This window comes from Rhinatrema bivittatum, chromosome 4 (assembly GCF_901001135.1).
Source record: "Rhinatrema bivittatum chromosome 4, aRhiBiv1.1, whole genome shotgun sequence".
Lineage (NCBI taxonomy): Eukaryota > Metazoa > Chordata > Amphibia > Gymnophiona > Rhinatrematidae > Rhinatrema > Rhinatrema bivittatum.
The window spans coordinates 476,975,746-476,993,640 of NC_042618.1; the positions used below are offsets into that span (position 1 = coordinate 476,975,746).

Consider the following 17,895-nt stretch of genomic DNA (forward strand, 5'->3'; position numbering starts at 1 on the left):
GAGACTAGCTATAAGGTCCTCATAGTAGTTAGGTATTTATACCTCTATAGGAGGCCCATCTAGTTACTCAAAGGTGAGGTTTAGGTATTAGTGTAGGGGTTAGGGGCCACTTTGACATTAAGAGTGAGACGTATGAACAGAACAGTGCTCTCTTGTGAAGATTTGATGACCTTCAGAGTGAGGAAACTCACACAAAGATAAGATTGGTGCAATGTTCTCTCAACCTAGCTTGATGTTACCCAGGTAGAGAGTCCATCAAGCTAGGTTGAGAGAACATTGCACCAATCTCATCTTTGAGTGAGTTTCCTCACTCCGAGGGTCATCAAATCTTCACAGGAGAGCACTGTTCTGTTCATACGTCTCACTTTGAATGTCAAAGTGGCCCCTAACCCCTACACTAATACCTAAACCTCACCTCAAGTAACTACGTGGGCCTCCTATAGAGATATAAATACCTAATTATTATGAGAGTCTTATAGCTAATCTCTCTCTCTCTCTCTCTCTCATATTATAGGTAGGAATTACAACAATTGTGGCACTTAGTGTAAAAAGTTATTGCTCTCTGCAGTAATACCTATGTGAAGCGCTAAGATAAAAGATTCTGGAGTTTTGTTTTCATGTGGGGGCTACAGCTCCCCCTTCTGCCACAACAGAAGCCCCGAGGTCCAGGCTGGCCCTTCTGCAATATATGTGCGGGTCCAGGCCTAGACAGGCCCCTCCAACTCCCCGTTCCCCTTAAAGACAACAGCAAGGCCAGGGACCCTCCCGGCCCCACTTACCTGTTTCATAGAGGTTCGGTGGTTCAAAGGGCAAAAGCGATGCCCCGGTCATTCCCTGCCTCATCTGGTGCTGATGTCACTTTGGCATGGCTCACGAGGGCCGGTGCCGCTATTAAGCAGCATCAGACAGGACAGGAATGACTGGGCATTGTCCTTGTCCCTTCAAACCACCAGACCACAAGGGAATGGCCCCCTGGACTTGCTATCTTTTTTTAAGGTGAGAGGGGCCCAGCCACCTCTCGGCTGACTCCCGGGCCCAGACCTATTTTGCAGAAGGAACAAAAGTCAGAGGGGCTTCTGTTGGGGCAGGAGGGGAATCAGAGGGCCTCCGGGAGGCCTTACATAAGAACATGAGAAGCGCCAGGCTGGGTCAGACCGAGGGCCATCGAGCCCTGCATCCTGTCTGACAGTGGTCAGTCCGGGTCCCAGGTACCCGGCAGATCCCCAATAGTTGATCTATTTCTTGTTTCTCATTCCCAGAGATAATTGCCGGCTTTCCCACATGTGCCTGGCTCATAACTGGTTATGGACCTTTCCTTCAGGAACTTGTCCAGTCCTCTTTTGAACCCGCTATGTTAGTTGTCTTGACCACGTCCTCCAGCAATGGATTCCATAGCTTGATTGTGCCCTGAGTGAAAATATTCTTCCTATGATTTGTTTTAAATGTGCTGGTAGCTGGTTTCATGGAGAGTCCCTTAGCCTTGGTGTTTGAAAGGGTAAATAACCGATCCCTATTTACCCGTTCCACCCCACTCCTGATTTTATAAATCTCAATCATCTCCCCTCTCAGTCATCTCTTCTCCAAAGAGCCCTGATCTGTTCAGCCTCTCTCCGTAAGGGGAGCTTTCACATCCCCTTTATCGTTTTTGTCGCCCTTCTCTGTTCCTCTTCCATGTCCGCTATGTGTTTTTGGAGATGGGGCGACCAGGACTGCAGACAGTATTCGTCTATACAAAGGCAATTAAGGTATTCCCGGTTTTTTAATCTCTGCCTTTTTTGACCGCTGCTGAAGATTTCGAGGTATTTTCCACGCGGCCTGCGAGGTCTTTCCTCTGGGAGGTGACCCCTGATGCAGGATCCAGCATCGTGTACCTGTAGTCGGGATTATTTTTCTCCTATGTTCATACTTCGCCACTTGTCCACATTAGGATTGCATCCTACTCTTACTAAGGCCTCCTGAAGTTTTTCACAATCCGTTGCTGTTTAACAACTCGAAACAAGTTTGAGTGCACTTGAAGAAGCTTTTATTACCTGTTTTTACTTCTATGGCAAGTTCTTTTCAAATTCTCTCTTAAGCCTGCTTAATTACATTTTTACATCTCACTTGCCACTGCTTATGCTTGTCCCTATTTTTCTCATTTTTGAATGAGGCTCTTTTGGCTCTTTAATTGTCTTTCACCTCGCTATTAAACCATGCCGACAGTCATTTGGTTCTTGCTAACCCTTTTTAACACAAGGAACACATTTTGCCTGGACCTCAAGGATGGTAATTTTAACAGTGCAATTTTAAAACTCTAATATACTATTATAAAATCTTGTAGAATTGTAACGCAAAATATAATAAATCTAATTACTATTTTTTGTATTTTGTGTTACAATTGTGCATGTATTATGTGATCCACCAACATCTGTGGATTGGTGGAATACAAATGTTTTAAAATAAATAAATAAAAATAAACCTTTTTTAATACATGGAATACATTTTGTCTGGGCCTCGAGGATGGTAATTTTAAACAGTATCCACGTTTACGGCAATTTTTTAACATGGCGGATTGCTCCTTTCCATTTTTTTCTAACAAATTTCCTTATTTTATCACAGCCTCCCTTCTAATAGTTAAATGCTGTTGCAGTACTTTACCTTAATATTCTCCCTCCAGTGATTATGCCAAATTTTATTACATTATGATCACTGTTGCCAAGAGGATCCACCACCTTTATCTCTTGCAGTAGGTCCTGTGTTCCACTGAGAACAATATCTCATGTAGTTTCACCTCTCATTAGTTTCATGACCAGATGCTGCATGAAGCAGTCACTGATGGCATCAAGGAACTTTACCTCCCTTGCACGTCCTGATGTGACAGTTACCCAATTGATTCTTGGGTAATTGTAATCTCCCAGTATTATTGTGTTGCCCATTTACTAGCCAGTCTCATCTCTGATAGCATTTTTGTTTAGAACCCATGGTCCCCAGTGGCCTGCTCCCAACTGCTCCAACCTACCGGCATCCAGCCTCCTTCCTCCCACCAAAACGCTGCCATTACACACACATGGATGCGTTTACAGCAGGGACCCGCCGCTGGACACCCTAGGTGCATGTACGCTCAAGTACGCACATAATATACACGCCTACTCCAGTCGCATTTGGATGGTGTCATTCACTTCTGCCCTGTATTCTTTGCCTCGGCAACAGGTCTCTTGAGTGATCTGCTCCTCAGTGCATGTTGCTTGTCCCTGCATTGTCTGCCCATGTTCCTGTTCGCTTGTGTTCCTGCTCTCTGCTGTGGTTCTGTGCTCTGGTCTGTCTCCCCTGCCCAGTCTCTGTTGTGGTTTGTCCCATCCTCACCCTTGACTCACCCTTTCTTACTTGGCTTGACTTCCTGGTTTGACCTCTGCTTGTTCTCTGACCCTCCTGTGATTGTCTCCTGGACCCTACTTACACCTATCTGCTGCCTGCCCTAATCTCTGGCCTGTCTACTGGATCTTGCTGCCTGCCGCCTGCCTTGGCCGTTGCCTGGATCTGAACTCTTGCTCTCTGGCTAAGGGCTCAACCTACAGGAGAGACGATTGGTATAGGTGAAGCTCCAGTTAGTCGCAATCTGGATATGTCTACCAACTGTCTGTGTGGGACATACAGGCTCGCTCGTCCGGATGCTCCAACCATACCACAGCCCAAACGTCCATTTTTCCAACAGTTTTCCGAGGCCATGGACCTGGTGGAACTGGCCATGCTACAAGGCGTTCCAGGTACAGACTCCAATGGCGGCTCCCTGCTGCACAGTGAACGTCCGCCGCCGAGGAGTCTGGAAAGGTGGCAGGTTTCTAACAGTACCCCCTCCTCAAGCCTCTTCTCTTTGGCTTCTGAGGAGATGAAGGTACTATTAGACTAACTGGGGGCTCAGGTTTCGAGACTGGACTGGAAAACCATTCAAAGCAGAAGACTTAACTGAAGAAAAGTTTGAAAGCTTGGACAAGGACTGAGAGTGGTCCTCATCAACCAGTTTCCCACACCGTAAAGGTCAGGGCCCTCATCGGTTGCTGTCTGAATCCAATTCCCCTTTTCCTCTTTTCCCCCGGGCGTGGAAGCAGAGAGCAATGATGGAGTTACCTTACAGTATTGGTAAGGCCCCCCACCACACCAGCAAGTTACCCCCATGCACTCATTTCTTCAATTCCATCGTCCAGCCTTTAGGGATCCACAGTGTTTATCCCACGCCCCTCTGAAATCTTTCACTGTTTTTGTCTTCACCTCCTCCTCCAGAAGAGCATCCCAGGCCTTCACCACCCTCTCCATGAAGAAATATTTCCTGACGTTTGTTCTCAGTCGTCCTCCCTGGTGTTTCGTTTCGTCACCCCTGGTTCTTCTGATTTCTTTCCAATGGAAAAGGTTTAACGATTGTGCATCATTAAAACCTGTGCACATTAAAGCCGACAAAGTCCTAAGGAAGATAGGTGAAGTACATATGCAATAGGCGTATTTTAGCTGCGCACATGATTTAAAATTCCAGGGTTATGGGCGCCTGCGCACTTGTGTTAAATTTCCGTCCAGGCTGCTAACTCTGATAACTTAGGTTGATTAATGTTAGTTAGTAAATGACCAGCAACAGGACCCAAATTAGTCACTAAATCGGATTAATTGAATGTTATTTTAAATGACTAAAAGACTTTTTTTGAAGATTGTACGAGTCGGGGTGATAATCTGTATATCAGAAAATGAGGCGATGGTGAGTGGGACAGTGGAAATCAAACTAGTAACGGGATGCCCAGGACCAGCACGCTCACTTTCTTAGCTCGAGTAAGTGACCGCTGCAAACTCACAGTTCTAACACGGGCAAACAAATACTAATCATAAAACTAGCACATTATAATATAAACAGCTAGTAATAGTCAAACGCGCGGTGCTGAGAGAGGTTTTGCTCTCGAGATGTAAGCACTTCTTCCTAGCAAGTTCAAACTTACCACTACTATATGGAGGCTCCACTGTCAGCTCTCCCTCTGGATTATTATTTATTTTTTTAGAGGTGGGTGTTGGTGGGTTAGTGTTTAATGGGGGTTTTTTTTGGGATGGGAAATTAACCAACCGAAAAAAAAAACCATTAAACAAACTGAAAGAAAAAAATTTCCCTCCACCCCTGAAAGAAAAAAACCACATGTTTTGACCCTGCGCAGCCCTACGATGGCCTCTCCTAGGGGGGGATAGTGCCATAAGCGAATGGTTTGGCCCAACAGTGCTGCTCTGCCACCGTCAATATGTGCTGCACTGGGAGGATCTTGGACCTGGCGACGGGACAGAGGGCCTCTTCACACGTTCCCATCGTGGCACGTTTCAAGACTGAGATGCAGGCAGAGGCTGAACATGCTGGACAGCGATGCGGTGGGGTTTTTTTTTTCCTAGGAAGTCCTCGGTTCTGCTGCAAGATGCCAAATGATTTAGAGAAAGCTGTAAGAATCACGCAGGGCACTTTTTCATTCACCAGGTTGCTTGCTATGGCTCGTTTTCTGCACCTCGTGGCTTAGTATAGGTCAATCTGATTGTGATTGGCGGATTTGGGGTCACGGGTGCTGAGAATTGCTCCACATCATTGCACAGTGATGCTACAAAATCTGGCAAAATACATTAAAAACAAAAACCCCAGCTGAAATAAGAATGGCAAAGCCAAGCAGCCAGCCCGGTGCAGTCTTTCTGTGCTGTTGAGCTAAAGGGACCGGTTTTGTAAAATTGTGTTGCAGAGCTTTGAATTGGGCATGACAAGGAGGGAGGCTCGACTGATGTTCTACCTCCCCGTCCAGCCCCCCTGCCCCGTCCTGTGGTCTGAGACCGGTGCATGTGCTTCGTGTGGCGAGACGTGTTCACGACTCAGGGAGCCACAGCTCCTCATCACCGTAGCCTGCACTTCCTGTGCTCAGCCTTGTAGAAAGCAGGGGGAGCAGCCTTCGTGCAGTGTGGCTTATCTGACGACAGAAAAAGACCACATTTTGTCAATCCTGCCTTCTCCGTTGCAGCTGGGGAGAGCAGCATCTAACTTGCCAGCTCCCCACCTCCAGGCCTTATATCTGAACTTTTCCTATCGCTGCCTCTCGCGCGTGCCAGACCCTGTTACAGCGCCGGCCTCCGCCAGCTCCACTCATCGGCCATTTCCCATCTTATCATCATCGTCCTCTGTGGTTCTTACAGGACCAACCCCCCTGCCTCCCCTTCCATGTCTCATTACCAAGCTTTCCGATGATCCCACACAGCTATGAAAACTAGCTAAGACGTTTGGATGGGTAGATTTGATTACTCCCCCTTTCCAAATCCAAGTCAAGGTGATGTTACAGTAGCAGGGTTTTCCAAGCATTTTCCCCATAGATGCAGTAAATCAGGCCCTAAGTTGCTACCTGAGGCAATGAAGGGTTAACATCACACGGGGAGTTTCTAAGAGGGCGATGGGGGATTGCAAAAGTGAATTAGTTGCGTAGATGGACAGCACAGACGGGCCGTGCTGTCTTTTTCTGCTTCTCAGGTCCTCAGAGTCTCCGGGGCAAATCCGGAGAGCTCCCAGGGATGCTGGGGGGGTTGATGAAAATTACCCTGGGGGGGGGGGGGTGTCTTGTGAGTAAAAGCGTGCCCAGAAGTGGGGATGGCAGTCACGTGCGAACTTCCCATTTCTGAAAGTCCGCGCCCCACGCGTGCAGACGTTTGCTACAGGCGGGGGGAGCTTTCACCTCCTTTCTTTGTCTTTCAGTGAAACCCACATCAAAAAGCTCTGGAAACAGCTGCGCAAGGACGAACCTGATCTGCTTCCCCACTTCGAGGAGCTGCTGGCCAGGATCTTTTCCCAACTCCACGAGGCAAACGCAGAGAAGAATGAGATTGAGAACGCCCTGAAAAAGTTGGTACCGGCAGAGTTCTCTCGCAGCCTTCCCCGTTCTCCGGTCGTGACGGACGTGGTGCCCCTTAAATTGAAAGATAGCCTCAGCCACCCCTGCTGGTCATTTATTTAGCGCTGCTGGATGGCCGCGTTATTTCTACCTATGTTTTCCTGTGCGGGAGATTCCCCGTTGATTCTACCTTTCGTGCACAGTTCACTAATGAGAAGCTGCTTGGCGTAAGGTCAATGTGACTTCTAGTTCTTACATCAGAGCCGCCTCACCAAAATCCCTTTCACCTGTACTGTAAAATAAATAAATAAAAAGGGCTTCCCGGAGATATTAAGGTTCATTGACACCAGGCCAGTTTTGAGCAGAAGTCTCAGATTTGTTCAGAGCTGTGTATCCCGGCGGTTCCCTCAGCACGGCCGGTGCTACACCTCCAGCTTGTGGGCTGGCACCCTTCCTGCGGTCTCCCCGCTGAGCCGGCCCACGCTGTGGCTTTATTGGATCTGCTCACGGGTTGGAGGGGTGGGGGCAGCCATTTTCCCTGAAGGAAAGATAAACCCAGCGGGATGAGCAGCCCGAGGCCTTAGGGGGTGACAGCCCTTCAGAATAACCCTGCGCAGTTATACGTAGGGTTCCTCGGGGGAGGGGTTATGCCTTCAGAACTTTTCTGGATAACCAATCCCCATCGCCAAAAGAATGCTAGACAGATTCACAGTGGAGACGATTTCATTTCCAGTCTCCGGTGTCCCACAGTGAAGGACGCCCCTTGCTATTTCCAGCCTCGTAGGACCTGGCTACCTGTCTTCTTCAGAAACGCCAGTCCACGTGTCTGTGTGATGCCTCCATGGGCTGTTTAAAACGCATCCAGGGTTCCGTTCACGGCAGGGCCGCCTCCTGCAGTAAGTGCCTGAAATGTGCTGCTTCATGGCGCTCTTCCAATCCTTGATAAGTAAATAAATAGGCACGAATAGTGCAAAGACGTGTGCTATTTTCACTACAGGGTTGTTACTGAAATCTGTGGATATCTGTGGATATCTGTGGATATGTCAGCCAAGTAACAAAGCTGACATTTTGGGCCAAAATATATCAGTTTACAGTAATTTTTCACAAAAGAAATTTTCAGAAAAAGATTTTGAAAACTGCTGGGCACAGTGATTCATAGACTGAATTATTTGCCCATCCGTACAGATCAGGGTAGGGCAGCGGCATCTCCATCTGCTTTGCTTTCTAGCAGTGGAATGGCTAAGCAGGAAGCACTGCCGGAAACTGTGAGCCTTTAACCTTTAAACCATAATACCTGTGCAGGAAACGAAAGGAAGCACAAGCTGCAGGGCAGTGTTGGTGGCTAGTGTGAAGTTAACAAAAAAAAAATACAATAAAATAAAATAAACCCTGCAGCAGAGCAGGGCAGCTCCGAAGTCTGGGTAAGCACAGAAAATGCTTTGCTTAGAAGATGCTGATGCCAAAAAGAATGACGGACCTTGCGCCTCTGCCCTTCTCCTAGGAAAATCGCCACCTACGATGGGGAAATCCAGAATCTGTACGAAGAAATGGAGCAGCAAATCAAGAAAGAAAAGGAGCAGTTTCTGCTGCAGGTGAGTGCCGGCCCCGTGGAAAGGTTTTCCCTCGAGCGTGCGTGCCACGTGCACTGCGAGCGAGCGTGCCGCGTGCACGCTCGCCCAGTGGCTCCCCAGCCCAGTCCCAAGTCCAGCTAGCAGGGGGGAGGAGAGCGAGCGACATCTCGTGAGGACTGACAGGGCAGAGCTGGGGAACCAGCTGCACTTTCAGCCAATCTGCTGCTGTTAGGGGGGGGGGGGGGTTGTTTATCAGATTTCCCCCACCCTCCTTACAACAAGTCCATCTTTATTTTCTGGTTTGAAACCATTTCTTGCTTCCTGGCCTCTTGCTGGCCGAGATGCGGGTGCAGCATCCTAAGCTGTGAGCTGTGGCCGGACCCTCCTGGCCTTTGACCTGACACTGACCTGCCAGGTGACCCGTGACGCGGCGAGCATGGCCACAGCAGGAGGATTAAACCTGCATTGAAGCCCAGGTTTGCAAGGAATACCCGGCAGATGCGTGCGACCAGGGGCCCGTGCTTGGCTCGGGTCCCCTGATGCCCTCCATGACCTGGCGATGCTTCCGCAGTGACATTGCTGTAAGAAGCTGGGCTTCACGTGCAGCCGGTAAAAGGCACATTTTCCATCCCTTCTGCGTGCGCAGTGACTTTTCAGCAGGTAGAAAGAGCGTGCACAGGCCTCTCTTACACGGCAGCGCTGCCAGGGAGGGTTAGGGGCCGTCCTGCTTCCCAGGCCTGCCTGTTGAAAAGCAGTCGGAGGAGTTGCTAAGTCGGCCGGGCAGCTGCGCGTGCACTGCCCTCAGTTTAGCGCGAGGGGACTTGGACGTGCGCTGGTCAGCGGCTGCTGCCTAGGAGGCTAGGCCCGGTGCATTGGCCACCTACCTACAGCTTCTCAGCGGTGGATTCACCGCTCAAGCCGTAAGCTGGGAGCTCCTTCCGGCCCTCGAGGCTGTGCTGTCTTTTCCAGTGCCCTTAGCTGCCAGGGGGGGGTGCCAGGCAGTGCCACACAAGTCAAAGAGAAAGCCAGCAGGTTGGCACCGAAGAATGTGCGCGGCGGGGCTGTGCAGATGCCCTTTTTTTTTTTTTGTTTGCTGAATGACCCGTTTCTTCCTCTGCTTCTGTGCTTAGGACACTGAAAAGTTCCAGACCCGCAGCCAAGAACTGGAGCAGAAGCTCCTCTCCAAAGAGGAGGAACTGGAGCAGCTGGGCCAGAAGCAGAAGCAGGTATTTATTACCCACCCCCCGACCCTGCCCTCACCCGAGCCCCGCATCTCAGGCGCTGTCTTCTCTGCCTTTTCTTTCATGATCTAGGGCAGGCGATGTTTCTCTCTCAGGCATTTGTCATTCCCGAGTGTCTCTGAAGGTAATGAGCCTTCATATTTCTGAGGGTCCTAGCGTGCTCTGCCTCTGCTTCGTACATTTTAAGTGCTGCTCTTATCTTACCCTCTTCCAAAGGCAGAAGCACAAAAGGCAGCGAGCTACGTTTTCACCATCATTACTCAGCTCCTTTCTATGTAAAACTGAGTCACCATTTAAGAAAAAAATTTACGTTGGAGATTATTAATTGACTAATAGTCTCTTTTTTTCCCCTCTCTGTACAAGACAAGCCCTCAGCTCCTCACTGCTCTGCTTCCAGTCATTCAGCGGTCAGCAGGCTGCCCAGCACCAGACACAGCCAGAGATAAGCTGATAGTCACACTTACATGTGAACAAACACCTACACACGTGCACCTATTTACACTCACATGTGCACACACGCACGTGTGAACTCACACACATACTGCATATATGCACCCACAAAAACGGGGACTCACACTACATGCACTCATGAACACACACACAATATACTGTATATACCCATATACCAAAACCCATCATCTTCAATATCACGGTTATCTACCTCTAACAAAGTTATTTAGCCATATGTAATCTATCTGGTTTGTTCTTTTCTTTACCTTCCTACGCCAAGTTCTATTATCCCTGTTACATGAAACTGCTTTTTCCGCCCTATTGTTTAAGTTTAAGTTTAATTTGCACTCCTGTTCTATGTGAATCAGCATGATGGGACTACCAGTCTTGAATGCCGGTATATAAAAAAACTTAAATAAATAAATATACACACACACAAAATTGTACATAGACATTAACACACACATACACATGCACTCGTGAACATACATACTGTATATACACATACTGTATATACACATGCAAATGCACATATTCACACACACACACATGCAGTCGTGAACATACACATACTGTTTATACAGACACAAATATTCACATACATGCACCCAACACATATACAGTATTACACATAAATACACAAATTCACTTACACACATGCACTCATGAACACACACAGTCTGTATTCACACACACACACACAAATGGATGTAAATATTTACCTTTGCACAGAGCCCCACATACACTTGTGAATGAACATGCACACACATATACTGTATATACACACAAATTCACATTCACACACACACACACAAGCATTTGTGAACACACACACACAAGAATGTACTTGTGAACACATAAATATACTGAATACACCCAAACACACTCGCACTCACACCCAAACCTGCACTCATGAATGCAGTTCCACATAGACACACATACTGTATACAAAAATACTCAGACATTTGAATGCACACATTCACAGACAACATGCACTTGTGAATGCACACACAGCAGATGTTGTCAGTCCCATCAAACATCACTTGCAGTCTGTTTGCTGATGTTTCTTTTTCTATAGATTCAATTAAGAAATTATAATTTTATTCCATCATGAAATGTGCAAGGGAGTTTGATTAATTTGGTTAGTGTGACATTGCACAGTATCTCAGAGCAAGCCATGTGCTCATTGTTGTAAACTCCACTCCAGCTGATACACTGACCTAACTTAGGTAACCTTAGTACGGGCGAGACCTCCCTGTATACAATACCCATTGTATTGTGTGCCAGAGACGACTCAGGAACATTATAAGCAAGGAGCAGTGCTCCTTCAGAACAAAAATATCAAACAAACCGAACTTTCACTCAGCATAGCCTCTGACACGCACATTTTATGGATAAGAGTAACTAACACATGGGAAGGACAGAGCTTTCACTCCACATTATCCTGACACGCACATTTTATGGATGAGAGTACCTAACACATGGGAAGGACAGAGCTTTCACTCCACATTATCCTGACACGCACATTTTATGGATAAGAGTACCTAACACATGGGAAGGACAGAGCTTTCACTCCACATTACCCCGACACGCACAGTTTATGGATAAGAGTACCTAACACATAGGAAGGACAGAGCTTTCACTCCACATTATCCTGACACGCACACTTTATGGATAAGAGTACCTAACACATAGGAAGGACAGAGCTTTCACTCCCCATTATCCTGACACGCACACTTTATGGATAAGAGTACCTAACACGTGGGAAGGACAGAGCTTTCACTCCACATTATCCTGACACGCACATTTTATGGATAAGAGTACCTAACACGTGGGAAGGACAGAGCTTTCACTCCACATTACCCCGACACGCACATTTTATGGATAAGAGTAACTAACACATGGGAAGGACAGAGCTTTCACTCCACATTATCCTGACACGCACATTTTATGGATGAGAGTACCTAACACATGGGAAGGACAGAGCTTTCACTCCACATTATCCTGACACGCACATTTTATGGATAAGAGTACCTAACACATGGGAAGGACAGAGCTTTCACTCCACATTACCCCGACACGCACAGTTTATGGATAAGAGTACCTAACACATAGGAAGGACAGAGCTTTCACTCCACATTACCCTGACACGCACACTTTATGGATAAGAGTACCTAACACATAGGAAGGACAGAGCTTTCACTCCCCATTATCCTGACACGCACACTTTATGGATAAGAGTACCTAACACGTGGGAAGGACAGAGCTTTCACTCCACATTATCCTGACACGCACATTTTATGGATAAGAGTACCTAACACGTGGGAAGGACAGAGCTTTCACTCCACATTACCCCGACACGCACATTTTATGGATAAGAGTACCTAACACGTGGGAAGGACAGAGCTTTCACTCCACATTATCCCGACACGCACACTTTATGGATAAGAGTACCTAACACGTGGGAAGGACAGAGCTTTCACTCCACATTATCCCGACACGCACATTTTATGGATAAGAGTACCTAACACGTGGGAAGGACAGAGCTTTCACTCCACATTATCCCGACACGCACATTTTATGGATAAGAGTACCTAACACGTGGGAAGGACAGAGCTTTCACTCCACATTACCCCGACACGCACATTTTATGGATAAGAGTACCTAACACGTGGGAAGGACAGAGCTTTCACTCCACATTACCCCGACACGCACATTTTATGGATAAGAGTACCTAACACGTGGGAAGGACAGAGCTTTCACTCCACATTACCCCGACACACACATTTTATGGATAAGAGTACCTAACACGTGGGAAGGACAGAGCTTTCACTCCACATTACCCCGACACGCACATTTTATGGATAAGAGTACCTAACACGTGGGAAAGACAGAGCTTTCACTCCACATTACCCCGACACGCACATTTTATGGATAAGAGTACCTAACACGTGGGAAAGACAGAGCTTTCACTCCACATTACCCCGACACGCACATTTTATGGATAAGAGTACCTAACACGTGGGAAAGACAGAGCTTTCACTCCACATTACCCCGACACGCACATTTTATGGATAAGAGTACCTAACACGTGGGAAGGACAGAGCTTTCACTCCACATTACCCCGACACGCACATTTTATGGATAAGAGTACCTAACACGTGGGAAGGACGGAGCTTTCACTCCACATTACCCCGACACGCACATTTTATGGATAAGAGTACCTAACACGTGGGAAGGACGGAGCTTTCACTCCACATTACCTCGACACGCACATTTTATGGATAAGAGTACCTAACACGTGGGAAGGACGGAGCTTTCACTCCACATTACCCCGACACGCACATTTTATGGATAAGAGTACCTAACACGTGGGAAGGACGGAGCTTTCACTCCACATTACCCCGACACGCACATTTTATGGATAAGAGTACCTAACACATGGGAAGGACAGAGCTGTCACTCCACATTACCCCGACAAGCACATTTTATGGATAAGAGTACCTAACACATGGGAAGGACAGAGCTTTCACTCCACATTACCCTGACATGCACATTTTATGGATAAGAGTACCTAACACATGGGAAGGACAGAGCTTTCACTCCACATTACCCCGACACGCACACTTTATGGATAAGAGTACCTAACACATGGGAAGGACGGAGCTTTCACTCCACATTACCCCGACACGCACACTTTATGAATAAGATTACCTAACACATGGGAAGGACAGAGCTTTCACTCCACATTATCCTGACATGCACATTTTATGGATAAGAGTACCTAACACATGGGAAGGACAGAGCTTTCACTCCACATTACCCTGACACGCACATTTTATGGATAAGAGTACCTAACACATGGGAAGGACAGAGCTGTCACTCCACATTATCCTGACATGCACATTTTATGGATAAGAGTACCTAACTCATGGGAAGGACAGAGCTTTCACTCCACATTACCCTGACACGCACATTTTATGGATAAGAGTACCTAACACATGGGAAGGACAGAGCTTTCACTCCACATTACCCCGACACGCACATTTTATGGATAAGAGTACCTAACACATAGGAAGGACAGAGCTTTCACTCCACATTACCCCGACACGCACATTTTATGGATAAGATTACCTAAAGCGAGTGTGTGTTACAGCAGAGCAGTATTGCTTCTCATAAATATTTGCTTGGCAATTTGTTCTTTCTGAGAGTGAGGGGAGAACCCTCTGGTGCTGCTAGGGTCCGGTGGATGAGCAGCCATTCTCACCACCCTTCACCCCTTTGCCTCTCTGTTTTTTGCCAGGTGGAAAAGCAGTGTCTGGAGCTCAGCAACGACAAACAGGAGACAAAAGTGGAGAATGAGAAGCTGAAGCAGAGAAATAATGAGATGAGGAGAGAGCTGGAGCGAACCTCCCAGGAGCTGGTCACCGCGCAGCAGCAACTGCGCATGCTCCAGGAAGAGGCTTCCCAACTGCACGAGGCCCGGGAGATGTGAGTGCGCTCTTAAAGCCAGGGCTCACCGCTCTCGCTCTGCTTCACGTACCCTACGCACTGCAGAGCACTTAGGAGCGCTTTCAAGCCTGCTTGACATTTGTTTGGTTTTCAAACTCTGGCGGGGGCGGTAGAATTAATTAATGACCATTGTGTAATTATGGGATTGGTTTTTGGGAGTCACTAATTTCTGCTTCTGTGAGCAGGAAATGAAGACATTTTGGAAGCCGCTAGCCAGAAATAGAGTGACCTTGACCTGTCCTTGAGTTGTTCCAGAGCAGGAGAGCCATGGGTAGCTTTGCTATTTAACCTCCAGAGGTCAGAGGGCCCTGGCCCAAGAGCTTTACTAAGGACAACTGAAAACGATGCAGAAAAGTAAAACAAAATACGTTTTGATCATCTACTTTTGAATGTCAATGTAATTAATGAATTAAAATAATCAACAGGAAGCTATCAGTAGTGTTAGGGATTGCAGGCAGGGTAACCTGAGAGGATTGGTGGAGAAGGGGTTTTGAACTTCAGGAAGGGGAATATTGTAATAATAATAATAATTTGTGGGTTTCTAGTCTGCCTTTCTAAGTAATGCTGATGGCGGCTTACAGGTACATCTTAGATGGATACTTTAAGCACCCCAAGAACCCAATTGCCCCTAAACACAAAATGCATAAGATTTTCCATATTGGATCAGAACAAAGGTCCATCGAGCACAGTATCCTGCCTCCCACAGTGGTCAGTCCAGGTCACAAGTACCTGGCAGGATCCCAGGGGGTAGAGAGAGTCCAAGCCGCTTATCCCAAGGCTTAAGTACTGAAAAGAGAGCATTGTTTGCAGCCCCAGGCTTCTGAAACCTTGATTGCATTTCTAGGCTGCTTTTTTTTCTCCCCAGGGTCACTGTTTATTTGGTTTATTTCTCCTCAGTTCGGTCTTCTTCCTTTCCTTTCCTGTATCTGCTCTCCGTAGTCCAGGAATGCTTCTTGCTTTATATTTTAAGGGCTGGTTTTCCCCTGGTTGTGCCTTCATGTCCCTTCCGGGAATAATGCAAAACGGCAAAGCTGCGGGCTCAGCCAGCACAAATGCTGTTCCGTGGGGCCCACGTGAAAGTGCTTTCTGAGTGCACCTCCCCGATGGCAGCTTGTGGGAGGCTTTGATTGATGCCACAGTGGAAACATTTGTCATGTCTGAAAGCAACCTAAAATAAATCAGAGAAAACAAAATCTAATTAACCTGTCTATGACTAAACCTTGTATTACACGGGACTGGGGCTCCTACACTAAAAAAAAAACCCCAAGGTTGGAAAGAGTGGCCCGTGGGAGAGTGGTCAGTGGAACCGTGATGAGGTTTGCTGTAAGCTCTTGCTGTTGGTTGCAAGCTTAGTTACTTTGCAGAGTATGCGAGGGGGGTGGAAGTTTGGGCCTGGAGGAAGGGGACTGCCCAGGCAGCATTGTGGATCATGCAGCCGAGTAAGTGAAGACACGAAAGGCTTTTCCTAGGTCCTGTAACGTGTACCTGCAGGCCCAGTCATCAGGGCGTTCTGCTGATGGCCTCCCGTGCTGTACCTGCTGTGTGTAATGGGTGAGAGGGGTGGTACAGGGAGGGATCGCATCCCAACTAACCTGCGGAGGGTAACTTTCAGAGCTTTTCTTGCTGGGACTTTGAAAGCTGTCCCCGCGGAGTTATCTGCATTCATCGCGTCGATCTTTCGACAGTGACATCTCTATAAGTGGCGCCTTTTCACGCAGCCTCTGCCTCCTCCGCGGTGGGAAGGGAAAATCTTGCCACAGTGAACGTGTTTTTAGGTTTTTCCTCTGTGCTTTCGCAGGGAAGTCTACCGAGTGAGCGAGAGCTTACAGCGAGAGAAGACCACGCTCCTGAAACAGCTGGATCTGCTGAGGTAAGCCCGCACCTTCATTTGCTCGCCACCCTAAAACCAAGAGAGGAGCAGCTCCAGCAAAATGCGGCTACAGATGAGCACCGCGCGCTTACGATGGAGAAGAAAAGCAAGCGGCTGTTCTGTGCAATTTATATAAAACCCCAGCGGCAGCTTGCAAAGCTTTGCAGGTTGGAGCCGTGCCAGCTTGCCTGCTTCTTTTAGGGTTCAAGCCCGCAGCCGTCGTCCCGAGCTGCCGTTCAGATGCCATGGCATTTGGGAGTCCTTTCCTGGAGCAGCGCTCGGGTTTCTAGGGCATTGCCAGAGCTTTGTCTGTGGTTGTGAAGTAATTGACGGCTTCGATTTGCAAAGCGGGGTTTTTTTTCCCCCCCTAGACAGAGAGGAACTTCTGCGTGCGCACGAGGGAGCCGGCTGCGAGCAGAGGCGTTCAGGGGGCCTGCGCCCCATCCTTGGCAGTTTCCAAGGTCTGCGCCCACGTTTCCCGTGCACGGCTCAGCAGGGCTGAGCGCCTAGGGGTGGGCTTAGTAATTTTCAGAGAAGACTTGCGCGCGTAAGTCTACTTTGAAAAGCGCTGTCTTGCTGCCCGATGCAATGAAGGGCTCCCAGCCCAGCGCACAGGCTCACACGCCGCTGGGCGCGCCAGACCAGCACCCGATGCAATAAGGAGATCGTGCAGCGGACAGCGCCCATCGCATGTAAACTCCCTGCAGAGGAGGCTTTTAGATTTACCCCCTGCTGCAGGAAATCCCCGGGCGCCCATCGCACACATTTTAAGGTGTCATGAAGTCAGTCCGCCAGTCAAGGGCTCATGAGAAATTAGAAAACACGGTCCTCTGTGCTTCCTCCTACTTAGTATCATTGCGGCACTTACATTTACTGCCGGCGGTGTTTGAAAATAAAGGGATATTGGCTTGATTTAAATAATAAATTTTTCCACGCACGATTTAGACGCCCAAGCAGCCTGTTTGAAATTTAGTGGGAAAAAGCATTCAGTACTTCTGACCCTTACTTTTCTACCCCAGAAGCATCAGCAGAGTTCAGAAAATCTCCTACTTAGCAAAGCTCGGTGCTAAGGTGGAGGTTAGAAATGTCCCCGCAGCTTTTCCTGAAGGTTAGCCCTCTGGGATCACTTCCCCTCCTCCCTAAGTATAACCGATTCCCACTGCATCAGGACCACGGGCAGGGCATGAGGGTCAGGATGGCAGGAAGATACCTGGGGGTAGGACTGTGACTGGCACTGTCATCCTCTTCATGTAAAGGGCACATTTCATAATAAAAGAAATATATTACTGATATTTCAAACTGAGAAAGAGGGGAAGTGGGGGGTGAGGAAATGCAGGAGATTGCACAGGCAGGGATGCAGAAAGGTGGGGAGGTGGGAAAACAGGCAGGTGGAC

General features: G+C 47.9%; 1 protein-coding gene across 2 annotated transcripts in view; it reads left to right on the forward strand.

The window, feature by feature from the left end:
* Window positions 1–17,895, forward strand: part of CRACR2A (calcium release activated channel regulator 2A) — a 111,641-nt gene that overhangs the window by 62,628 nt on the left and 31,118 nt on the right. For both annotated transcript variants that reach the window (XM_029597315.1, XM_029597316.1), the window contains exons 6-10: window positions 6,722–6,868; window positions 8,359–8,449; window positions 9,559–9,654; window positions 14,423–14,610; window positions 16,430–16,501. In XM_029597315.1, the coding sequence (XP_029453175.1) occupies window positions 6,722–6,868; window positions 8,359–8,449; window positions 9,559–9,654; window positions 14,423–14,610; window positions 16,430–16,501 (594 nt within the window). The remainder of the gene's footprint in view (window positions 1–6,721; window positions 6,869–8,358; window positions 8,450–9,558; window positions 9,655–14,422; window positions 14,611–16,429; window positions 16,502–17,895) is intronic.